This window comes from Mus caroli, unplaced genomic scaffold, assembly GCF_978045245.1.
Source record: "Mus caroli unplaced genomic scaffold, Mus_caroli_1 scaffold_5, whole genome shotgun sequence".
Taxonomy (NCBI): domain Eukaryota; kingdom Metazoa; phylum Chordata; class Mammalia; order Rodentia; family Muridae; genus Mus; species Mus caroli.
In genome coordinates, this window is record NW_028227260.1 from 128,408,810 (window position 1) to 128,435,089 (window position 26,280).

The 26,280-nt window shown below is 43.1% G+C and overlaps 1 protein-coding gene across 1 annotated transcript; it reads left to right on the forward strand.

The window, feature by feature from the left end:
• The first annotated feature begins 16,522 nt into the window (after positions 1–16,522).
• Positions 16,523–25,872, forward strand: Rbmx2 (RNA binding motif protein X-linked 2). Its single transcript, XM_021153668.2, has 6 exons — positions 16,523–16,640; positions 16,847–16,962; positions 18,920–18,971; positions 21,235–21,364; positions 24,039–24,222; positions 24,728–25,872. Exons 1-6 carry the CDS (start codon positions 16,636–16,638, stop codon positions 25,216–25,218), a joined length of 978 nt encoding a protein of 325 aa, XP_021009327.1. The 5' UTR covers positions 16,523–16,635; the 3' UTR covers positions 25,219–25,872.
• Positions 25,873–26,280: the final 408 nt, after the last annotated feature.

The following is a 26,280-nucleotide window of genomic DNA, read 5'->3' on the forward strand; positions in this document are numbered from 1 at the left end:
ATACATAGTACATATAAATGGTGCACATACATGGTGCACACCCATCCATCCATCCATCCATCCACATAAAAAAAGATATTAAAAAAAAACATTTACTTATATCATTGGGACAAGGAAATTGAAATTTTTCCTTCCACTGCAGATAAAGCTAGCAATAAGTCATGCACATTTTTAGTTAATGACTGGAATGAGGTATAGTCAGGGGAGAAAGTATATATTTAGGTAATCCTTGTTTGTTTGTTTGTTTTTTTCAATGGAAGGAGTGTCTTAAGAAGGTCTTTACTAAAGAGGGCATTCTAGCCTGAAGTTTATATAGAAGCTCTCCAAACTCCAACTTTTATCTAAGGGAATAAGATTTGGGGGCTGGTAGGTGATTGGCAAGTTTGAGGCCAACCTGGGATATGGAGTTTCAGGCTAGTGTCTGTAACAGCAAATCAGCCTGAGAGAGAAAGAGAAAGAGAGAGAGAGAGAGAGAGAGAGAGAGAGAGAGAGAGAGAGAGAACCATTTGGTAATTTTGCAATTCATAGCTGGCAAATAGCTTATTCCAGGTCTACCAAACTTCATGTTTTAACTACATCTCTTCATCTTTCTGGAATGTAAGATGCTGTCTAGACACAGAATGAAAACTGTGTTCCATGGCTCTTAAAACCTGGGCCCAGGCTTTTGACTTTCATGAATAATCATTGCAAGTTGAGCCAGGACAGGCTGCCTTAGACAACTTTCGTATTTCTGCAATAAAATCTTCACACACACACACACACACACACACACACTGCTTAAAGTGAGACAGAGGCAGGCTGATCTTCATGAGTTTTTAGGCCAGCCTAAAAACTACAGTGAGTTCCAGACCACTTTGGACCATATTGACCTCTCAAAAACAAAACAAAGCAGCAACAACAAAGAGCAATGAAGGACATGTTTACTTTGACTCAAAGTTTTGGGGTACAGTCCATCATGATGGGAAAGTCAGGAGTCATGGCAGGAGCATACAGCATGTAGCCGCAGGAGGCATGGAGCTATGAGGCTGCTGCTCAGCTTGCTTTTGCTTTTCTCTTCAGTCCAGAACCCCAGCCCATGGAATGATGCCACCCATGGGTAAGGTGGTTGTTGTCACCCTAAACAACCTCATCTAGGCATACCCTCCTGGGCATACCCAGAAGCTAAGTATGCCCTTATGGGCATGCCTGGAGGCTTGTCTCTTAGACATTTCTAGTGCAGCATTTCTCGGGTGGATCAGGACCCCTTGGGGGGGGTGTCACATATCAGATATCCACATTATGATTCATAGCAGTAGCAAAATTACAGTCATGAAGTGGTAAGGAAATAATTTGTAGGTTGGGAGTCCTCCAACACGAGGAACTGTACTAAAGGGTCACAACAGGTTGAGAACCACGGTTTAGAGCATATCACATTGACAATGTTAACCATTACACAGGCCCATAGCATGCTTTGTCTCTGACATTTGGTATTGCCCTATGGCTTTTCTTTGGTAACCTATATGTTCCCAGTGCCATGTCTTTTTTTTTTTTTTTTCTAGATGGTACAAAACTATGATATAGTTACTACTGTGAAACTATTTTTTTGTTTTGGAATTCTTCTGCAGATGTTCCAAAATAGATATTCTTTTTTTTATTAGGTATTTTCCTCATTTACATTTCCAATGCTATCCCAAAAGTCCCCCATACCCCCCCCCCACTTCCCTACCCACCCATTCCCATTCTTTTGGCCCTGGCATTCCCCTATATTGGGGCATATAAAGTTTGCAAGTCCAATGGGCCTCTCTTTCCAGTGATGGCTGACTAGGCCATCTTTCCATACATATGCAGTTAGAGACATGAGCTCCGGGGTACTGGTTAGTTCATATTGTTGTTCCACCTATAGGGTTGCAGATCCCTTTAGCTCCTTGGGTATTCCCAGTGCCATGTCTTAATTGGCTTTTCTGCTCCTTGGCCACCCTCTCCATCCCCTAGTTGAAAGACTGTTTCCTGCTGGATCAAAGTTCCACCTGGTACTCCTTAGTGGTTTTACTTTGGAATGATATGCCATCATGTGATCTGCCACAGTAATAGAACACTGGAAAAATCAGGGTTGAACATAGTGAAAGTGGCTGAGAAAAGGGTAAAAACTGCCTCTGCAATCAATCTGTTGGAGAACAGAAGGTGGCCATTAGTGACAATTGTGACAGCCATTTGGGAACTCAGCAGACTCCTATTACTTGAAACTTTTTTTATTGGGCTCTAGTTCAGATTGACCCAGTAACACATTTTATCATACCTGATCTCATTATCCTTATTGAATCTGGCCTTCATGCCTTTTAGACTTGCTTGCCAGTGTGGTCTTCACATTAAAAGTGTGAAATAAATGTGATTTGTGACCAATGGTGCCTTCTACTTAGTCACAGCCATCTGTTCCTTAAGCGGTTTTTCTTTCTCCATTTTCGCTGGAACTGAGTTCTGTTTTTTAATCAACTTTGCCAGCTTCAGCTTTGAACTCTGCTGAATAGGGCATGGAAAACTACTGCTTTGACCTGGGCAGTGGAAGCAAAGTGAATGTAAATAATGGCAGCCAGGTGGAGACAAAAACAGAACACATGTCAGCTGTGTGTCTTTTGAAAGGCATATTCACCCTGGAAGTACCTTGGCCTCTTCTTGAGAATTTAGGATTCTCTGTTCATCCTCTCGACGTTCTACTTAAGCATCATATTGCTAACTCTCATAACTTATGCTAATTCTCTTGCAACAGTGTCTTGAAAGCTCAGCAACTGCTTTTGGTTGACTTTGGATGACAGTATTCACAGGTAATCCTTAATACTCTAAAACAGTGGTCCTTGGCTGTTGTTTTTGAGCCATGGAACTCTCTTAGAATCTAAGGGGCATCCTAAACCTTTTTAAAATGTACCTGCTCATATATATATATATATACAAACTCAGGAGCCTGTGAATGGATCCCAGCTTAATATCCCTGGAAGAAGTGATAAGATCTCCTATTGATGTAGAACATTTATCATTCTCTTTATTTTCCCACTGAATCCACAGTTGTGGAACAGGCCTTGTGAAACAATATGTATAATCAACTTTTTCAACTCAGGGATGGGTAGTCTACATTCATTCTTTTGTTTTTACCTTTTGCTTCATGAACCAGAATTATCCCTAAAATCCCCAGTGCAAAAGCACATAACATATAGGAGAGCAGGATGCTGCAATTGATGGCTTTCACATCTGGTCACAGTCTACCATTGAGGGAAGTCAAGGCAGGACTTCAAGCAAGAGGAGAGGCAGAAACTGTGGAGGAAAGCTGCTTACTGGCTTGGTTCCAACAGGTTGCTCAGTTTGCTTTCATCTTTACATTTTTAAATTTTAATTAAAATGTAAATACAACATTTTCCCTCTTCTTTTCACTTTTCTTTCCAATGCAGCCTACGTCCTCCCTGTCAGCCCCTCCCATAATCAGGGTCCTATTTATGGTCCCCTTTTTCTATAATCTACTGAGTCTATATTTAGTGTTGCTTATATGTCCAAGATTTCTGGGCTGACTGCTTGGCATTGTATAACTTACTATGGGGCTCATTCTTGGGGAGGATCTCTCTCTCTCTCTCTCCCTCCTTCTCTCCCCACGCATGCGTGTGGCAGTCATTACTTACCTGTAGTTATTACTCTAGGTATGGCTCACTTTGATGTATTCCCATGTCTCTTGGTCTTGTCTTTGTTTGGGTCGTGGTAAGGGAGGCATACTCTTGCGATGTCATGGGTATAGCTTACCTGCTATTTCTCAGAGACACAATCTCATAGCAGACTTCCTCTGGGTTTTATAATCTTTGTATCTTCTCTACTGTGATATTCCTTGAGCATTAGGTACAGGAGTTCTGTTGTAGCTTATCAATTTGCGATGGGCACCCTATTATCAGTTGTTCTCTGTGTTTTGGCCAGTTGTGGTTTTCTGTGATGGTCTCCATCACAGCTAGACTTTCTAGGTAGACAGCTTTCGAATAAACTCAGATCATTGATCTGTGGATCTGGGGTTAGGTCTGTGCTGTTGAGATGGCATCAGGAACAGATGAGAACATTCAGCTTGCTTTCTGATATAACCCAGGACCATATGCCCAAGGATGGTTACCACCATGGGTGGGCAGGGCCCTCCCACATCCATTATTATTCAAGAAAATGCCCCACAGACATGTCCACAGAACAATCTGATGGAGTCAATTCTTCAGTTGAGATTTCCTCTTCTTAGATGTGTCTAGATATGTGTCAAGTTGACGAAAAGGTTTAGAGAACATCTAAGAAGAGGGAATGGAAACATTTAAGAGCCAGAGGAGCAGCAAACTTGTAACAGAATGGTGTCTTCTGAACTTGATAGGGATGCTGCTCAAAAGTTAAGACTGCTTTCCTAAGACCTATACAATACACACCAATCAATGTTCCAGTATTGAAGGGGGTAGAGTTCACAAGTCTCCTCAAATAGGGGTGAAATATTACCTACGCTTTGGGTGTAGGTGGTATGTTTGAAGTCGGGCACTTGACAGTCCCTTATTCTCTGTACCTTATTCCCTATTCACTATACTAATCTTTGGGTATGAGGATGAATATTTACAAGGCAGTTACCAATTTAGCAAAATGGTAGTAGTAGATTCTCCTTTAGACCTCCAGCCATGGGTTATTGGCTAGGTTTTCAGTGCCAACAGTGCCAAGAGTAAGTTCCCTCCTATAGAGCAGGCATCTGTTCCATCAGACATCTCTTTGTTTCACCTGAGGTATTAGTGCCACTGTTGCACTGTTGGGCATATATTGCCGAGTCAATCATTGTAGATTGTGAGGGTTTATAGCTGGGTAGGACTGTTGATTACTCTTCTCCCATGGCAGCTTGCACTTGACACTATGAGAGCTAGCCACCAGGAAGAGTCTTCCAGGTCAGAAACAGTTTGAGTTCTCTGAATCTACTGGCCAGAAAAGACTCTGACTATTTAAGGTTGAATAAGCATAATACAGAGTGGTTAATATCATAGGGAAGGTGTGAGTGACTGGCATCAGGATCAGATGAGGAAGAAATAACTCTGTTACTAGAAGACCTGAGGGTAGAAAACAGATTGTCAGTGGACGTTCATACAAATAAGTGGCTTACAGTTGAGCTAGGTCTTGAGGACAGTTATTACAGTAGATGGATGCTATGCTGAGAACATTTCCAGCAGATGCACAACAAAAGGCAAAAGTGGGTTATCCCGAGCTTTTGTCCCCGCCGGCAAGAACACACTCAGGACAACCGGAATCTTCTGCAGCAAAGCTTTATTGCTTACTTCTCAGGAAGATCTCGACCCCAGAAAATGGAGTCCGTTATATAGCACTCAGCCATGACGTTTCAGCACCTGATGTGGCGTGACAGCTCTTGATTCGTTGCTTGCTCATCACACCACTATTACACCCCGAGAATGGGCAGTGACTAGGAGTGAGTTCACTCTCGCACTTGCGCACAAGGCTTGTTTACTAGTTTGTCACAGCGGAGGCCAGCGCCATCTTATAATGGTGATTGCTCGCGGCACGCGCACGGCTCTCCACAGCGATTGCTCGCTGCACGCTGCACGCTGCACGGCTTTCCACATCTCCCCCTTTTTATTTTATTAAATTGAGGCTGGACTAGGTCTGTGTAATTATGCCCATCCACTGTGGCTCCTGTCTTAGGTCATTCCTCCAATGTCACAGCCTTTTCCTGTCATAGGGTAACCCTATCGCCACTGGGCCCCGTGTCTTAGGATGATCTGTGCATGAGGAAAGTTGCCCGTCCCTGGATACCGCAGTGCTATGTGACAGTAACTACTAAATGACCTAGGGCGAACTCTACAAAAGAGGCCAGCCACCAATGTCAACTAATTTTTGAGCATAGATAGCCAGATTTCGGGGGAGGCGCCTTGCTCAATGGCAGCAAGTGCTTGAGCTATCACAACCTTGTCACGTGTTTGTTGGGTTCTGAGCTTGCAAACCAACCAGAGCATGAACACAAGTCCACAGCAGGTGGCAACGCCAAATAAACCCACCCCCACCCATTCCTTAAAATAAGAAAATGCAGATGAAATCCAGGAGGAGAGGCCCTCTGTCAATGACAGGTCCACTCGCATTGAGTTGATCTTTAAAACTGCCACCCTCAGGGCCTCAAGAGTCTCATCGAATCCCTCAGACCAATTTCCTGCAAGATACAAGGAAAGCTGTCTAGACAGATTAGCTGCATAAGTAAAATTTTCATATTGGACACTGGTAATACACAGGGCTTCCAGTTTTCTTTCACAACCCAACTGGGCCATCTGGTATAGAACTCCTATCTGTTCTTCTGCCAAGTCAAGGCGCTGATTCAATATCATCAGCCCTCCCTTTAACTTGGTACTAGCAGAAGTTTGGACAGTGATGGCATCAGCCAGATCTGCTGAAAGCTGATTTAATTTTGTGCCTGATTGAACCGTACTAACCATAGCATACCCTGCAGCTGTAGCAGCAGCTGCACTGGCTGAAATTGCTATGATCACGGCAGCAGTAATTCCAAAATCTCTTTTTTGTCGAAACAGGGATAAGGTGGAGGGTGTTTCCACCGGAACCGGGATCCAACGTGGGATCCGTGCTACCATGGCACGGGTGTTCTTTGTTATGTCCCAACATTGAGAAATCCAACAAGAATCATTGGAACAGACTTCAAATGAATCATTTGAAAGAATAAACAAGAAAGGGGGGTAAACACAGACTGGGGTAGATGGATAATTAATCTGGTTTACCAAAGTTTTATTGAACCCAGTGATCTCTACACTGGTATTAGTATATCCATAAGAATCCTGGGAGGCAGCATGTATTCCCCAATACTGAGCAAATCTTGAGATGCCATTAAAAGAAGCTTTTCCAACTGCTCCTCCCTGGATAAAGATCAAAGGATTGAGTTCTGTACAACTGCCATTGACTCCACAAAGCACCCACTTGTGAAAGGGATGCATTCTAAAGTCCTGTATGAAAAGTCCCTCTTTCATAACAAATTCCTTCTCTGGATCATCTATCATGTTGGGAGAAAAGGAAAAGGTTTTACTCTGATCTGCCCAACGAGTGATGGAGGATTGACAATCAGACCAAGGCAATATCAGCCCTTCATCTTCCAAGCTACAATGAGGGGCTATTTTTGGTTGGTGGGGACGTTCTTTGTCTGAAAAGTTAGGTGGTAGAAATGTACCATTAACCCAAATTGCCTCCTGCCAAAAGGTCCGATTTGTAAAGGTTATATCTGCATTGGACGTATCTTGGGTTGTGCTTACCCAACCTCCTCGGTGCTCATTAAACTTCCCCAAAGCTCGAGCTGTGAGGTTGATACATTTTCCTGGTCCATTCATTTGAAAACATAAAGAACCCTGTTCTAATAAAGAGCGATTTTCCCCTAATGGTGCTCGGGTGGGATCATAGGGTAGATATGGCAAATCTAATGTTTTATTAGTAGTAAAGAATTTTGGAAAAACTATAGCATTATGGCGAACTGGCATTGGTTTAGGGAAAGTCGAAAGAATGGCCCATCTCTGTTCGCCCCTCATACTAGGAACCTGAGACAAGTTCAGCATTGTCAGGATCAGGAGCAGTCCTCGGGAGGTCTGCATCTTCTGCACCATCCTTGATGAATATCTTGCGGGTGAGTCGTTCCGGCAGCCAAAATGGGTTGTCTTCACTCTGTGGAAAAACACAAACAGCTCCCCTGGATCTTATCAAAATAGGATCCGGGCCTTTCCACAGACCAGTTAAGACATCCTTCCATTTGACCATTTCTTTTGGTTTATCAGGGTCTGAGCTATGTCGATCAGATGCAGAGCGACCTTGCTCGTCAAGATTCAAAAAATTGAGTGTAAAGAGTGCCATAGATACAGCTACTCTTGGCACTGAGGGCAGAGTCTCATCAACTCCCCTTTTTTGTTTTATGAGATAAGACTTAAGTGTACGGTGAGCACGTTCCACAATGCCTTGTCCTTGAGGATTATAAGGAAGGCCAGTCAAGTGAGTGACATCCATTTGATGACAAAATTGCTGAAATTTAGTAGAGGTATATGCTGGCCCATTATCAGTTTTAAGAATTGTGGGCTTGCCCCAAGCACTCCATGCTTCTAAACAGTGCTGTATAACATGAGAGGCTTTCTCACCTGTTAAAGGTGTAGCAAACATAACACCAGAGCAGGTGTCAATGGAAACATGTAAATATTGATTTCTTCCAAAGGAGGAAATATGAGTGACATCCATTTGCCAGACCTGTAATGGTCTGATGCCTCGGGGGTTTACCCCTACATGAGGAGTAGGCAGAAATTGACAACAGTTTTGACATTGGGTGACAATGTCACGAGCTTCTTTCCTAGTTAAAGTGAAACGGCGGCGTAATGTTTCAGCCGTCACGTGGAAGCGTTTATGAAACTCCCTTGCAGCCTCTGACTGCGAGGACAGAGCAGCAGCCACTATTCTAGTAGCTTTGTCTGCCAAGTCATTTCCATGAGACATGGGGCCAGGAAGGCCAGAATGAGCCCTAACATGAGTAATATACACAAGATGTCTTCTATGTAACAAGGCTGACTGAATTTGCTGAAAAATGTGAGCAAGCTTGCTAGAGGGTCTAATTAAGCCAGCAACTTCAAGCATATTAACTGCATTGACCACATATGAAGAGTCAGATACAATATTGAGCGGTCCCGGAAAAGTTTCAAGGACTTCTCGAACTACCAAACACTCTACAACCTGGGGTGATGTCTCATTATATTGTTTAGATGTTACTTGGCCATTTACTACATATGCACCTATGCCAGATTTGGATCCATCTGTATACACTACTACCCCATCCGGAAGTGGGTGTTTGGCTGTTATTACTGGAAACACTATGGCTTGGCTTAAGGCAAATTGTAAAATTGGATGTTTTGGATAATGATTATCAATTTGTCCTGAATAAGAGGCAACCAAGACTGCCCAATCGTTTGTTGTTGCTGCCAGGGTTTGAACTTGAGCAGAAGTATAAGGTACGATTAGCATATGAGGTTCTTTCCCAAAATAAGTAATAGCTGCTTTTATCCCCCTAAGTGCAAGTTGAGCAATTGCATTAGGATACCACTCAATGATTTTTGCAGGGGAAACATTAGGATGGACCCACAATAAGGGTCCTTTTTGCCATAAGACTGCTGTTGGTAACTGTGCAGTTTTTAATATGCACAATTCAAATGCCTTCAACTCATCAATGTGTTGTAATTGAGCATCTTGTAAGGCCTTTTCTATCGTTTGTAAAGCTTGACATGCAGCTGGGGTAAGTGCTCTGTGGGAGGAGATGTGGGTATCTCCCTCTAATATGTCAAATAAGGGCTTTAATTCTGCTGATGGAATTTTCAAAAATGGTCTTAGCCAATTAATATCTCCTAGCAATTTTTGGAAATCATTCAAGGTATGTAGTTGATCTTTGCGAATCTCTAATTTTTGAGGAACAATTTTGTCAGGATAAATGAGTGACCCTAGGAAGGCTCCCATTCGAGCAACTTGCACCTTTTCAGTGGCCACCTGCAATCCCCATTGCCCTAACGTTTTTATTAATATAGGGTATGCATCTTGCAATAATTTTGAATTTTTATGGCAAATCAAAATGTCATCCATATAAATTATCACCTGTAATGATGGAAAATGCTCTCTAACTGACTTAAGTGCCAATTGCACATACAGTTGACACATGGTGGGACTATTCGCCATCCCCTGAGGTAGGACCTTCCATTGGTATCTTTGATCCGGTTCTAAATGATTAATGGCCGGGATGGTAAATGCAAATCTTTGCCTATCTTGAGGGCATAAAGGTATAGAGAAAAAGCAATCTTTAATATCTATAATTATAATTTCCCAATTTTTTGGTAAGGCAGAAAGCAATGGTAGCCCTCCAAGCTCACGGCAAACCTTCAACCAGTCCTGCAGTCCCTTGCTCTTTCTAGGTGTAATAGCCGCCCTGCATTCCTGGGTAGCCTGTTCATAGATCAACTGTTCAATTAAAGGCATAGCTGTTTCTGGATCCCCAAAAATTCTCCCTGCCGCTTCTGTCATTCTAGCCACAAAATCTGAGAATGACTCCTGTGCGCCCTGGGTGATCTTGGTCAAATGCCCACTTGCCTCTCCCTTCTTAGAGAGTGCCTTCCATGCCTTAACTGCAGCAGCTGAGATCTGAGCATAAGCTCCCCAATGGTAATTTGTCTGGTTATTAGCGTGTTGTCCCTGACCTGTAAGCAACTCAAAAGTCCATGTTCCTTGGTCCCCTTCAACATTGGCATTGGCCCTTGCCTGTGCTTGGCAGGAGTCTTGCCACAAAGCTTTCCATTCTAAATACATTCCCATGTTAGGAGATGCGGCTTTTACTACGGTCATCCAATCGCCGGGGGTCATTGCCAGAGTAGCAAGCCTTTCGACTTGGGCTACAGTAAAGTTGGCATTGACTCCATAGTTACGAACTGACTCTGCTAATTCTTTAATCTGTATATACTCCACTGGGGCATGAACGCGTCCACCCTCTGCGCCTTCGAAGACTGGGAACGCTTGCTGCACTTTTCTCTGTTCCTCTTTTGAAATGAATGAGTCTGATTGATACCTCTGCACGTAGGGCGGAGGTGTACTAGGACCCAGAGGTTGCGGATCTGAAGATCGCATAGTGATTTGACATTTGTCTCTAGCTACTTTTGCTTTCTTTATGTTATTCTGTAACTGATTAGCTCGTCTTTCATCTGGCTGGTATCTTTCTTCCTCTAAGTCTGTCTCCTCAGAGGAGCTAAGTTCCTTATCCAATTCTGAGCTACTGACAGCTAGTGCCTTAAACTCATCTAATGGCGGGTAGAGGCTCCTTTCCTTATGTGCCTCTCCAGTTCTTTCTCTCTTCTTCTCTCCCTTTCCATCCCTTTTTCTAATCTCTCCCAAGGCATTCTTTCCTTTGTATCTCTTTTCCTCGGGCTCAAGGCCCGTGGAAAGGCCTAAATTCTTCGGTGCACCTTGTTTCGTCCCAACTTTCAATCTCTCTCCCCACTCTGCCTCTGATAGACTGTCTTGAATTTCGTCCAAAATCTTCTGCCCTGCTTCTACCATCTGCTCACAATCCTCATCTGTTAAGCACGATCTCACCAATTTCCATAACGGCATGACCCCTGCTTTAAGTTTGCCGTTCTTCTGTTCCCTAACTAGATCTCCTTTCAGTTTATCCCAAGAAGTGACAGTTAACGAACCTGAGCAAGCATACCATGGTGCCACACGGTCTACCTCCCTGACAAATGCCTCTATACTCTTAGTGGCGATTTTTAGGCCACACTGCTTCAGGACTGACCTTAACGCCACTACTACAGAGTGAGAAATTCCCATTCTGCCGCTATCCAGTCCTGACCGTGACTGAAACTAATCACTGTCCAGGCACTGTCCAGGTGCTGTCCGAGCCTGACTGCGACTGGGAACCAGTCAGCAGTTCCAGTGGTGGAAGCAAAACGAAACTGAAAGGGAAAGTGCGATCGCCGTGCAAACAATCAAAAGGGCATCTAACTCTGGAGAAATTTCAAGACAATACTTACCTTGCAGAGCTGTAGTGTCCCGCAGTTCTGATTCCGCCCCGCGAACGAGGGATCTTCCTTGCGCCGGTGTGATGGTAGTTCCCGGGTCTTCGGCGCCACTTATCCCGAGCTTTTGTCCCCGCCGGCAAGAACACACTCAGGACAACCGGAATCTTCTGCAGCAAAGCTTTATTGCTTACTTCTCAGGAAGATCTCGACCCCAGAAAATGGAGTCCGTTATATAGCACTCAGCCATGACGTTTCAGCACCTGATGTGGCGTGACAGCTCTTGATTCGTTGCTTGCTCATCACACCACTATTACACCCCGAGAATGGGCAGTGACTAGGAGTGAGTTCACTCTCGCACTTGCGCACAAGGCTTGTTTACTAGTTTGTCACAGCGGAGGCCAGCGCCATCTTATAATGGTGATTGCTCGCGGCACGCGCACGGCTCTCCACAGCGATTGCTCGCTGCACGCTGCACGCTGCACGGCTTTCCACAGTGGGTGTGTGAGTGCATGTATGTGTGTGTGTGTGTGTGCATGTGCATGTGCATGTGGGTACATGTGGTATAAGTGTGTAATAGAAGAAGACAGGTATTGAGGAGGGTTCCTAAAGGGGAAGTGGGTGGAGATGAGGAGAGGAGGGAAGAGTAGATATGATCAAAATGCCATTTTACTCATGTATGGAATTCCTGATTCTTTAAAAAGTGAAACAGAAGGAGAGACCTGCAAGAAAATTAAGAGCAGCAATGCTTCCATGGCTCTGGGATTGGAATCAGAGCATTCCAAAAACTGGGAACATTAATACAGATGTCCCAAGTCAGGTCTCTGTTTAAGAAACAGCAAGGAGTGGCTGGGGAGATGGCTTAGTGGGTAAAGCATTTGTCCTGAAAAGTGTGAGAACCTAAGTTTGGATCTCTAGCACCTATGTAAATGCCAGCCTGTCTATAGTGTCAGTTCTAAGGAGGCAGAGACATGGAATCTCTGGGGCAAACTGGCTTGCTACCTTAACTGAATCTGTAAGCTCTAAGTTTGACTGAAAGACCCTACCTTAATATAGAAGATGGAGAATGATCAAGGAAGATGTCCAATGTCAAACTCAATGCACATGTCCACCACATGCACGTGACTGAGCATACACAGGCATGTGCACCACACATGCTTATGCACATGCATACATGCTTTTGGTTGCCTGTCAGAATTTGAGGGTAAGATACTATTGCTAAAGAGACCATAATTTTTCAGTTTGATCAACCACCTCCCCTTTCTAAAATAGCAAAACCACATCACACTTCCTAGTCTGCTTCACTCTTCCTTTATAGCACTTGTTGACACTGTATGTATACTTATACATTCATTTTCCATCTTCTTTAATAAGAATACAAGCTCCACAGAGGCAGAAACTCTGCTTGATTTGTTCATTGTTATATCTCCAGCATCTAGGGTAGTATTTGACATTTAATAGATGCTTGTTAAATATTTGTTGAGTAAATGAATAAGTGGCAAAGGGAAAGAAATGCCAGAAATGTTCTTCCAAGATAACAGCAATAAAAACAGAAGTAGTATCTGGATAAAGATAATTATAATTGTATAGATAGGGACCAATGGGAAACAAAGGCATCTTTTACCTTCTATACCTTGAGGTGTACAAGAGCAGAACCTCACCTACCCGGATCTGGCAGTGTTTCTTGGGGATAATGTAAAGGATTTTTTGAAGTGCTACATAATTCAGAAGTAGGAGCCATCACCAGGAACTTGAAGGAATGGAGAGATTTTTTTTTTTAAGAGAAAAGACTGAATGGGGCTTTGGAGTTTAAGCAGGTTTCAATCAGAGAGAGGATGGTGGCCGAGGGTATGTGTCTTCTCTAACAGAAGTGTGTAGTTTGCATAATATTTGTGACTCAAGAGAATGTAGGCAAGTGGAGGCTAGATGAATTTAAGGCTTTGTGCACAGGATCCAGGAAAAGATAGGAGTTAGGGCAGTTATTATGAGAAGTGAAAGAGCTGGAGGTGATAATTATTTGTTATCAGACTGTGATTTCAAGATTTCAAGAGATGTGACTCACAGATACTGCAGTAGCTCTTGGTGATTGGATGAGGATTCTAGTGGGGAGAAATAAGAACAAACGGTGAAAATCCTGCTTTTGAACCTAGGAAATCTGGAAAAGAGCATTTTCAGGGCTGCAAATAGGGACACCAGAAAGGGAAACTGTTTTGGGGTGTGTTGTGGTGATAAGAAGAGACCACTGATTAACCAAAACTTTCAGCCATTTTGTTAATATGGAGACTACCTTTGAATTCTTTAGCTAGCACTACATGTTACATACAGCAAGTTCTAAATGAGTGTTATTGATGGATATCATCATGGATGGTAAACCAGTTTCCTTCTCTCCAGTGGTGAGGCTAAAGGGCACTTTGGGCCTTTATCCCCTTTAACTCAGACTTAGAGATATTTTCAAGGCATCATAACTTATCATCTCCTACTGACTCTTCGGCAGTGATCAAATTTACAGATCCAAGTCTGACTTGCCATTTATAGCAGTGCAACCGAAGGTCTCAGAAAGTCTCTAGTACTTGAACATTTGGATGTTTTATTTTTTTTTGTTTTTTTATTTAGTGTTTTCAGTTTCAGAACATCTCTGCTGATTGGGTATGGTAGCAGGTAGAGACAGGAGGATTGGGAGTTTAAGGCCAAATTGTGATATATATGACCCTGACTCAGACAAAACAAAACAAACCCCAAACCAATGAGCACTTCTGCCAACCCCAAAAGTTAGTTAGGAATACTCCTCATATTCTCCACATAACTGATCCTTCCATTTTCTGGCTTAACTTTCTTTCATGCTCCAGCTTCCGTCTGAAATGCAGATGACTGAGCCCCAGGTGGAGCCCCAACTCTTTATTCCACAATTACCAGAAGACACTAGCAAGACAGTACTGCCTGCAAGCTAATCGCTTTGCAAGTGGCTACTTTAGCCCTACCAACAAAGCCGATGGAGATTTCTAGGAATGGATAAAACCCCATAAGCAATCTGTCACTGTTTAGTTTTCACTGGCAAGATTATTTGATGAAGTTAATGAATAGCAGGGTTGGAGGGGAGGAGAGGGGGCAGCTGCATTGGAACAAGGAAGTCAAAAGCAGTCCCCAGTTCACAGACAGAAGAGGAGAAACTTTCCTTGCTGGGCAGCTTTTGCTTCTTGCCGGAAACTGGTTGTAGCTTGAGCCACTTGATGGGACACTTAACATCATCAAAATGATATTATGGATGGCCTAATAGCTGGTGCTCTGAATAAGGCTCACCTAGACTACTCATCACTCATCTCTGGACCTTCACTTTTAGAACATTATGATTCATGACCAGATGCTGAGAGAGACATATGCAGGATGAATTAAATCTTCTATATGGGGTAATATCACACATTATGTGTCCTCATGTTTTCTCTTTGTTAGGTAGCTAGACAGACATTAGTAAGTTTGGAGGATGGGCCCCTCCATTAGAATAATCTTTCCTTTCTTTAATGTTTAGAATGCCATATGTCAAGGTGGAGGTATCAGAGCCTTGTTAAAGCTCATTAAGAGAAAGTTACTTCCTCTTGTTAAAAGAATGGATTCTGAGTTTTACCTCTGGCCCTAATGATGGAGACATAATATTCTGATCAGCCTCAAAAGAGAATATCACATGTTGTCTCTTACCTTAAGAGTTCCATGCTGCCTCTAACCACAACATTTGGGAGGCAGAGGCAGGTGGATCTCTGTGAATTTCAGGTCAGCCTGCTCTACAAAGTGAATGCCAGGAGAGTCACAGCTCTATAGTGAGACCACGTCTCAGGGGGAAAAAGAGAGTTCCATGCTTCTGAATTGGTAGAATAAATATTGTGAAAATGGATATACTACCAAAATTAATTTGCAGATTTCATGCAACACCTTTCAAAATTCTGATGTATTTCACAGGTTTAGAAAATAACACAAGAATTGACATGGAACTACAAAAGACAATAGGTAGAAAAGAAATCCCAAGGAATAAGAACAATGCTGATAGTATTATAGGACCTGACCTCAAATTTTACTATAGACCTATAGTCATAAGGACAGCCTGGTATTGCTATAAAAGTAGACATTAATATCAATGAAATAGAATAAGAGAATCCAGAATAAAATGCCAAAGCTATTCCTACTTACGTTTTGACAAAGGAAGCAAAAACATATATTGGGAAAAAGATAACCTACTTAAGAAATATGCTGGAAAAACTGAATTTCTATCTGGAGAAGACAGAAATGATGTGAGTACGCCCTGTGAGTGCAAGTGCCCACAGAGGCCAGAGGAGGATCGTCTGAAGTTGGATTTGTGAGCCACCTGTTTTGGGTGCCGCTTCTCTGGAAAAAAATCAGCAAATGGTCTTAACCTCTGAGCCACCTCTCTAGACCTTCAAGCTAATTTTTTTGAAGCTCAGTTTCTTCCTCTGTAAAATGGGGGTGGTAACTGTATTTCACGGGGTTGTTGGGAGGTCAGCCTGGTCTACAGAGCGAGTTCCAAGACAGCTAAGGCTACACAAAGAAACAAACAAGAGATTGAATGAAAATGCAAATGGCAGAAAGTGAGCCCCCTTGGAATCAGAGGTTTAGGGTAGGGGCAGGGTGAGGAGTGCTGGGAGGAGCCATTGGGGTTTGAGATCTAACAGAGATAACGTGCATAAATTGTCTCTCATTCAGAACCTTTAAGTTCTCTAACTCTTTAGTTGATAGGTACTAGTTTGACAATGCTAATTTTTGCCTGCTTGTTTATACGTGGGCATTTAATTCCGACTGGCAGAGGAACACAGATCCATTACCCCGCCCAGGCTCTCGCTGTCATTCTCCTTCAAAAAGGGGGCGGGGACTGACTTGGGAACTGTCTCTCCACTGGAGCGAACGCCTGAGAAAGCGCCTTCACCTTACTGCGCAGGCGCCAGGGCTTAGCGGGCCGGAACTTCCGGCGGAAGTTCCGCCTCGCGGGCCCCGTGCTCCAATCTGAGCTGGGTGTTCGGGTCGCGGGAGCGCTTTGGAGCCTCACCCGGAAGCTGTAGTCGTCTGAAGCGAGCCGCGCGAAGATGCGAATATGAAGTAAGGATTCTGTTTCTCTGTGGATAGGGGCGGGAGTGTTCTCCGCGGAAGGGAGAGTGGCTTGAGGATGGCCGCCCAGAAAGGGCGGGGACCGGTCCTCGCCCTCCGGGCCTCGGGGCGGGAGAAGCTCGGTAGGGAGAGGGCGGGCTGGGAGGAAACGTACTTACCGCACTTACCGGCTTTCCCGCCGCCCGCCGCCCGCGCAGCCCTCTGACTAAGGTGAAGCTGATCAATGAACTGAATGAGCGAGAGGTTCAACTTGGAGTGGCAGAAAAGGTGTCTTGGCACTCGGAATACAAGCACAGCGCCTGGATCTTTGTTGGTGAGGTTCCCATTTTTTTCCAGCAGTGCCTTTCAGAGTCCGCCCCGCCCCGCCCCCTCCCCTCCCCTCCCCTTCCCTCCCCTTCCCATCCCTCTTCTCTCTCATCCCCCTACCCTCTCCTCCCCATGCCCCCTCCCCCGGTTATTTAGCGCCCCTGGTCATCGCTTCTGAACAAGCTCATCACCTCACACTCTGGAAGCTCCTCTGCTCACAGGTCCACTTTTCAGTTGCCCTCAGCGCTTCTTAGAATTGGTATTTGCCTTTCATTCTATTCGAAACCTTGCTACTTGGCTGCTCAGAGACAGTTAATTCCACAGTCAACCTATCACGATGTCAAAGAAACGGAGGTGCAGACAGGTTACTGGACTTGCTTAAGGTCACATGCTGCAGCACTTCAAAACTGTGGGACTTGTGCTCTTCGTCACGGTCACATATCGATCGTGTGCCTGCTCTTCCTCACAATGATTTTCTCTTCTCCTGGGCTTCTGCTCCTAGTCCTTAGCTGTACCGTGATGTACCTGGTCAGACTTTAGCTGGATTTGAAGACATTGAGGGTTGATTCAAAATTAGCTTTACTCCGGCTGAACATTTGAAAGGCCATCTGAAAATGTGACGGGATCAGGGAAAGCTACTTCTGATGAAAAGAATAGAGTCTGGGGTACACCCCTGGCCCTGGGTAGATACCAGGACATTTTCAGGTAACCCACATGTTACATACTAGTGTGCCCCTTCCTTCAGACCTAATCGAACAGAGCTTTAAGTCATCTGGCCAGTAGACACTTGTCAGGAAAGCTCAGTCACCCCCAGACACGCTAGGGACACGGAAGGGAAATGATCCCCAGTGCAGGTGGTACTGATGTCCCGCCCTAAGTCTACCTGCTGCTCTGAGGCCTTGCTGAGCCCCACCTCTCCCTTTCTCTCCGTTTTCTGGGTGCTGGCAGAAATCCTGAGCCTGCTTGTCCCTAACACGCTGGGCTTTCTCATCTCACATCTAAATGTTCTCCGGTCCCTTTGCATCTGCTGTTCTGCCCCCATTTTTGTGCACTCCTGCTTGCTTGACCTCCTAATTCTGAAGGCATGGCCGCCAACCCTTCTGCAGCTCCTTCCTCCCTCCTCTTCCCAGTAGCTGGCGAATCTTACACCTTGCCTTCCTATCAGCTCTCCCTCAAATGCTAACACAATGGACCTCAAGCTTGCCCCTTAGTCTGTTTTAGAATTATTTTACCAAGATTAGAGACTGAGAGCCTTTGTAAAAGGGGAACTCTTGAGTCTCTGGGGACAATATTACTGTCGTGTATTCACTTTATGTCACAACCAAAATCCTGCAGTTTGCCTTTTGAAGGGATTGTGTTAAGCACTTTATATGCCTCATTTTAGTTTATTTCCATAATACTCCTGTGAGGCAAGTATGTTAACGTCCCCTTTTTGCATATGAGGGAGAACATGGAGGAACATGTGAAAGGCTTCCTGTGAATGCTTAGCACTTTCCTTGATACATTGTAGTTTGCACGTGGGGGTGGGGGCAGTAGCAGCCTATTGAAGTCAGTGTTTATGAAATCTGAGTCTTGTGCTGGAAATCACGTGCTTTATAGGACTTTGGATGTGAGGACTCAATGATAAGATTAATTTGGTAATTTATGACCCTAGCCTTTCCCCTCAGAGGAAATTAGTTTTTTCTTTTTCTTTTTTTCTTTCTTTCTTTCTTTTTTTTTTTTTTAGGCACAGTTTCACTCTGAAACTCACTGTGTAGACCAGGCTTGCCTCGAACTCAAAGAGATCTGAGAGTTAATGACTTTTCTTCCAGACAACTGTCATCGTACCCACTCTGTCATTGTATTAGACTGATATTTTCGAGATCAAGGCTTGTTTAATCTGCACTTCCAGTGTCTGGCCTAGTGCATAGCATGCAGTGAATGCCTGATTAATGCTTACTAAACTGGAGTATGTTTTCTTCCAGGAGGGCTTCCTTATGAATTGACAGAAGGCGACATCATCTGTGTGTTCTCACAGTAAGTCCTCTGTTAGTTCCTATCTCCTGGATGCATGGAACAGTTTGCTTCCATGGTGTATTTTTGTAACAGCAACAAAGCATTTCAAGCTGGGTGAGGAGTTGTACACCTCTAATGCCACTAGACAAGTGCCTGAGATAGGAGGATCACTTGGGGTCTGCCTAGGTTCCATAATGCATTCCAGGTCAGCCTGCACTACAAAGTTAGATCCTGCCTCAAAAAGCCACCAAAGCCATTTTAATTCTAGGCTGAATGACATCCCTCCTTGGGGAAGGCTAGACCCTAGATCAGTCCTAGAGAGTTACCCCATAGGAGATCCCAGAGCTGGGGTCATTTGAGAGTCTGTCCGAGGGATTTTGGCCCATTTCTGTCAGTTTTACTAAGCCTTTTTCAGTGTGGGCTTGCATTGGAACAGACTGGGATTCTCAGGAAGGTGCAGTGTTGCCCTTTTTCTTTGGGTTCTTGAAAGCTCTGGGTCATCCATGATCACAGGGCTCTCTGAGCCTTACCTGTGTGGCATTGGGCCAAACAGAAGTAGACCATGCCTGCTAGGCTTTGTCAGCACTGCTGAGTTGTTCTTTGAAATGGTTTTACTAATTTCTACTCTAACTGGAATGCCTATTCACCCTTTATTTTGAGATGGGATCTCTCTGTAGACCAGGCTGTTCTGCAGTGCTCTGTAGACCAGGCTGGCTTTGACTCAGAGATCTGTTTGCCTCTGACTCCTGAGTGCCAGTATTAAAGGCATGTGCCACTACCACCCAGTTCAGATCTTGATCAAAGTTACCTAACTCTAAGGTAAGGGATTAAATTGGGTTTTTAATGGGATTATATTAACATTTTTTATTAACTTTCTGGGAGATTTTAACATCTTTCTGATAGTGAGTCATCCAATCTAAGAAAAATAATGTACTTTAAAAAACTGCTTGTTTATGTCTTTTGGAGATTTAAAAGAGTTCTTCATATAGGCTGTGTATAGTGCTTGGTTAGTAGGTGTACTTGTAAGTATTTTGTCCCTTTTTGCTGATATTATGAAGGGAATTTCCCTTCTATTATATCTTCTGATTATTTTTGCATATAAAGGGTGACTGACTTTTAACTTTGTCCAATTTTACTGACTTCTTATACTGTTTATTTTCGTCATTGCTTATCATTAATGCTGTTTAATTTTCTCTATATACTATTGTATATAATCTGCAAATAGGAAGATACTTTTACTTCTCCATTTCTTTTATCTGTTTTATCTAATTGCATTGGCTATACCTCATTATATTGTCAAATAGTTCTCAACCTTAGTTGAGAACATTCACTATTTTACATAATAGATTTTGGATTGGTATGTATATATAGAATCATGTAACTATACATCAATTCCTGTTTTATTTTATGACTTAATTTATAAAGCTTTATTTGGAATTGGTTTTATAAGAAGTAGGGTAGACTTTCTATTTTGTATTCAATTAATTTCTGCTTTGGTCTTTATTAAAGCCTGTTTTAAGTTTGCTTTATTTTATTTTCATTCTTTTTAAGGAATCAAATTCTTTAAGGTTACAATTTTCCCTAAGTATAGCTGGCATAGCTACATCCTACAAATTTTCATGTATTTTATTCTTTTTTTAAATTTCTAAGTGGTATACCATATACATTTTAATTTTTTTCATTTTAGTTCATCCAACTATTAGCTAAGAGAATAGGTTCTAGTTAGTAGCAAGTTTTTTAAAAATTATTTTAAGGGTTGGTGAGATGGCTCAGTGGGTAAGAGCACCCGACTGCTCTTCCGAAGGTCCAGAGTTCAAATCCCAGCAACCACATGGTGGCTCACAACCATCCGTAATGAGATCTGACGCCCTCTTTTGGTGTGTCTGAAGACAGCTTTAAATCTTTAAAAAAAATTATTTTAAAAAAATTATGGATGTTTTGCTTACATGTATGTCTGCACCATGTGAGAGATAGAAGAGGGCGCTGGATTCCTTGGAACTGGAGTTACTGATGGCTGTGAGCCTCTAAGTGTGTGCTGGGAATTGAACCTGGGTCCTCTGGAAGAGTAACCAGTGATCTTCATTATTGAGTCATCTCTCTAGTTCCAGTAGCAGGATTTTGTTTAAACTATTATTTCTAGTTTTATCATACTGATTGTTGAGTATATGTTGTAGGTATTAGAATTTATTTTTAACAACTTTAACTCTTTACTTTCAACCTACTGTGTCATTTACAGTATTCTTATTATGTGAATTTTAAATGAATAAAACTTTGTATAAAATAGATACGGGGAGATTGTCAACATTAATCTTGTGAGAGACAAGAAGACTGGGAAATCCAAAGGATTCTGTTTCCTGTGCTATGAAGACCAGAGGAGCACAGTTCTGGCTGTTGACAATTTCAATGGAATTAAGGTAAACGTGCTTACTGTGTGCTCTTTGGCTGGCCTTCTCCTGTGGATGGGTGAGGCTTCGCTTTTTTTGCCTCTGTTTACAGCTGCAGGAATAGTACTGGTCATCTGGGTGTACCGTGGGGGTTGTGGAAGTGAGTAGACACACTGGATAGGGAAGGATTCCAGGAAACCATTTTCTGGTTCATGCGCCTTCCAGGAATTGTAACTTTCCTCTGTTTGTTAGCAAACTTGTCCCAGAAACGTGGGTCTGTGCCCCCTTATCTGGCAGATGTTTTTATGCACATTTCCCATCTGTTATAGTACATTAGAGAATGAAGAGCCTAGAGACACTGCTCTTGGATATTGTGCTGTGCCAGGGAACTGGGAACTTCATCATGGCTTGATGAGCTAAGAGCCATGTGTATCTAGTCAATGACTTTTGTGACTTAACATATTGGCTCCTGGAAATTCTCTAGTTAAAATCTGATGACCAAGTCTATAAAAGTAAGCCATTCTGGGGCTGGTGAGATGGCTCAGTGTGTAAGAGCACCCGACTGTTCTTCCGAAGGTCTGGAGTTCAAATCTCAGCAACCACATGGTGGCTCACAACCATCTGTAACGAGATCTGACTCCCTCTTCTGGAGTGTCTGAAGACAGCTACAGTGTACTTACATATAATCAATAAATAAATCTTTAAAAAAAAAAAAAAGTAAGCCATTCTGAAATTTTAAGGGAGTGGCATTCACAAGAAATCACCATCAGGGAAAATTGATTTTTCAAAAAGTGTATCAAAATGAGAAATAGAATGGATGACAGAAGCTTTTGAGGCTTAAAGGTAGAAGTAAAAATGTACCCTTGTAGTGGGACAGTGAAATTAATCTTTAGGTCTTAGATGATGTTGCCCACATAGTAAGTGTGTCTGCTTGAAAACAGACTATATACAGGGTAAAGGATTCATTTTATTCTTGTTCTCTTGGAAACCTCTAGCTTATAGCCCAGTAATCCGTGGCTACTGGAAGTTCCTATATGGTAGGAGTAGGGCTAGGGATGGAGGTCAGTGACGAGAGCGCCTCTCTGTCATAGTCAACCAGTACCCCAGAGCTGTGGATCTAGATGCATAGGTAGCAGAGGATGGCCTAGTTGGCCATCAATGGGAGGAGAGGCCCTTGGTCCTGGGAAGGTTCTATGTCCCAGTACAGGGGAATGCCGGGGCCAAGAAGTGGGAGTGGGTAGGTAGGGGAGCAGGGCAGGGGGAGGGTATAGGGGACTTTTGGGATAGCATTTGAAATGTAAATGAAGAAAATAATCTAATAAAAAAAGAAAGAAAAAAAAGACTGTAAGTTCAATACCACTGCCACCTCTACTGCCACTGCCATCACAATCACAGGCAACAACAAAAGAAGTTTGTTCCCTTGGTCTCATTTTGCCTCTTGATTACTTTGTTGAAAAAGCAGCAATAGCACTAAATTTCATGTTTGTAGTCTTCATGTTTTCCTAGGGCATGCTGTTTTCTTGTTAAATTTATATAACTTTGTATATATGTACACACATTCATGAGTGTGATGCCTTAGGTCAGGCGTCATTCCTTAGAATCTGTCTACCTTCTCCCCCACCCCAACTTTATATTTTTTGTTTTTGTGAGACAGTGTTTCTCTGTGTGGCCCTTACTGTTCTGGAACTAGCTCTGTAGACCAAGCTGGCCTCAAACTCAAAGAAATTTACCTGTCTCTGGGATTAACCACCACTGCCAGGTTCTCCTCTTCTTCTTCTTCCTCTTCTTCCTCTTCCTCTTCCTCCTTCTCCTTCTTCTCCTTCTCCTTCTCCTTCTCTTCTCTTCTCTTCTCTTCTCTTCTCTTCTCTTCTCTTCTCTTCTCTTCTCTTCTCTTCTCTTCTCTTCTCTTCTCTTCTCTCTCTCTCTCTCTCTCTCTCTCTCTCTCTTGACAAGATCTCTTATTTTTCTGGAACTTATCAAGTAGGGTAGGTCTGTCTGTCTTCTCTTTCTCTCTCCTTTTCCCCTCCCCCCTCCCCTCCTCTCCCTCCCTCCCCTCCCCCTCCTTCCCTCCCTCCCCCCTCCTTCTCTCCCTCCCCTCTTTCTTTCTTTCTTTCTTTCTTTCTTTCTTTCTTTCTTTCTTTCTTTCTTTCTTTCTTTCTTTCTTTCTTTCTTTCTTCAGGATCTCCCACTCTCTGGAAATTATCAAGTAGGCTAGTATTCTTATCTAGCCTCACAATGCTAGAATTACAAGTGTATGCCATCACACTAATATTATGTGGGTTCTTGGTATTAACCTCAGGTTCTTATTCTTATAAGGCAAGTTTTACCAACTGAACACAGTTCCTTATAGACAATCAGTTGTGCTTTAAACTGTAAATTCTCACAGTTTTTCATGATTCTGTGCTTTAGGGGCAATACTTCTGAGTGTTTTTTTTAAACTTTATGATACACACAGAATATGAAGAGATTTGCATGACACCTGTAGTATATCAAGGGAGGAGGGGTGGGCTCTGTGCATAATTGGTCTAGAGGGCTCACTTGCCCCCAGGCCCCATTTAGCTGCCCAGAGTGCTGTGCATTAATGTATGCCTTCTTTAATCATTTCTTTATACAAGGCAATGGGTGTGGCTCAAACCTTGGTTCCTTAGTTGTTTAAATAGTCTGATACGGGAGCTCTGTGCCGAAACATTTCCCCTTTGCTTAGATTAAAGGAAGAACTATCCGTGTGGACCATGTGTCAAACTACCGGGCTCCTCAGGAATCAGAAGATGTGGATGATGTGACTAGAGAGCTCCAAGAGAAGGGCTGTGGGGTTAAAACACCCCCATCAAGTCCTCCTGAAGTCTCTGAAGACGAAGATGCCAAGCTCACAAAAAAGCACAAAAAAGGTGACTTGTTAAAACTCAGGAGAAAAGTGGGTAGCCTTAGTGTCTTTGCCAAGCATGCACAGAGAGTCAACAATCCACTCCTCAGTGCAAAAGGGGAAGGTGTGAGAATGCTTACTGTGGTCACGAAAGCAGAGGTATCTAAGGGAGGAAGGCTAGTCGTGTGGGCAGAATTAATGTGCTCTGAAACCCTTACAGATCTCAAAGTGAGATTGTTTTTGGAGACAGCCCTTCAATGTGGGGTTGTCTTGTATAACTTGACCCATCAGGAGTAACAGGTGTCCTATTTGATTCTTAGAGACATTTGTCAGGGGGCATAACCTGTGACTGCTTCCTGCTGCTGCCTGGGATGTGTATAGTACATGCACATTTCTCCGTCTGCTAGCTAGCATGGGGACATTTTGGAATGTCTCAGTTTTACATGATCTACAGATAGAAGAAAGGCACATTTTAAAGAGATTTTTTTTGTGTGTGTGTTTTCTTTTTCTTCTTGATTGCCTCCTTCCAGACAAAAAAGAGAAAAAGAAAAGGAAGAAAGAGAAAGAGAAGACTGAACGCCAGGTCCAGGCAGAGCAGCCGTCCTGCTCCAGAAGCACGACAGTGAAGGAGAAGGATGAGCACGCTTCGAGGAAGCACAGCAGCAAGACTTCAGAGAGAGCACAGAAGTCAGAACACAGAGAGAGCAAGAAGAGTCACTCGGGCTCCCCTGATGGCAGGAGTTCCTACCATGCTAGGGCAGAGGACCCTGAGTGCAAGGCAAGGAAAGAGAAACCCAAGCATGAGCACAAGTCCGCCAGCAGGAGGGAGGCCGAGGAGAAGAGCAGAGAGAGGGAGAGAGGGAGGAGCTCAGGGACTCATTCCAGCAGGCACAGGGGGCATTCTGATGGGCGAAGCCATAGAAGTAGGAGTAGGAGTCCAGATAAGTCCCATAGGCACAAAAAGTACAGGCACTCTCGGGAGCGGGAGTCTTACCATGGCAGTGACCGGAGATATCACTGAAGCCTGTTTCAGCTGATTTTTGTTGCATAATGTCAGTTTCTCTTGGTTGTTGTTATTTCTATATATAAAGATTCAGGATTGAATTTTTTCAATCCCTTACCTGACAGAGTTGGTGAAAAGACTATAGTTTCAATAGCTAGATAGCTATATTAAAAACCAAACAAACAAACATGATCCATTGTATCTGGGAAAATATTTAGTATTGACCAGAGTATGTGCCTAAAATTTGGTTTGTAAATTTGACCCTTAAACCCACAAACCTCTGATTTAAGATGAGATTGCCAGGGAAGTCAAAACACAAGGCAGTGCTGGAGTTCTAGTCTCCATGTTAGCTATTTAGAGCCCAGCACTGTAGGGACCTACCAGATGGCAGGTACAACTGTGAAGAATAAGCTCATGAGATTTGGTGAGCTTAATAACCATGTGATAGGATTCCTGAGGCCAGCCAGTTCCTTCCCCTTTGCATCTCCTCTTGCCATGCTAGGGATGGAACCCAGGTCTTTGCACATGCCAGGTGCTCTGCTACTCAGCTAGAGCCCAGTTCCCTTTATTTGGTTTTTAGTTTTTGATGGTTACAGACATGTCTGTGTATTTTTTCTTTGTAACTTATTTATTTGTATTGAGATGAAATTCATATAAAATAAAGTTAACCATTTAAACAGTTCAGGGGCATTTGGTCCATTCAGTGTTGGATTACTAAATATGATTTTCTTGTATCCGAACATCGTTTATACGTTCTCTAGTCGTAATAGAGACAATCCCTGAACGAGCACAAACAGGCTTTTGTTTCTGTGGATTCAGCTCTTTGATACTTTTCTCATTTCTGTGAAAAAAGCCCTATCACTTCTCATGCCCACTCAAATTCATAACCTTTTATTCTTTAATTACTTACTGTTACTTATAAATATTGAATAATTAGATAACTGGAACCTGATGGAGTCTGTTTTAGTGTACATTTAGGTTTTAGGGTTGACCACTTGTTTAGATAAACATTTAGGGAACTCTTCTTGGGGAAGACTGATTTTCGCTCTCATTAGTCTTTAATTGCCCATAGTTCTTCAC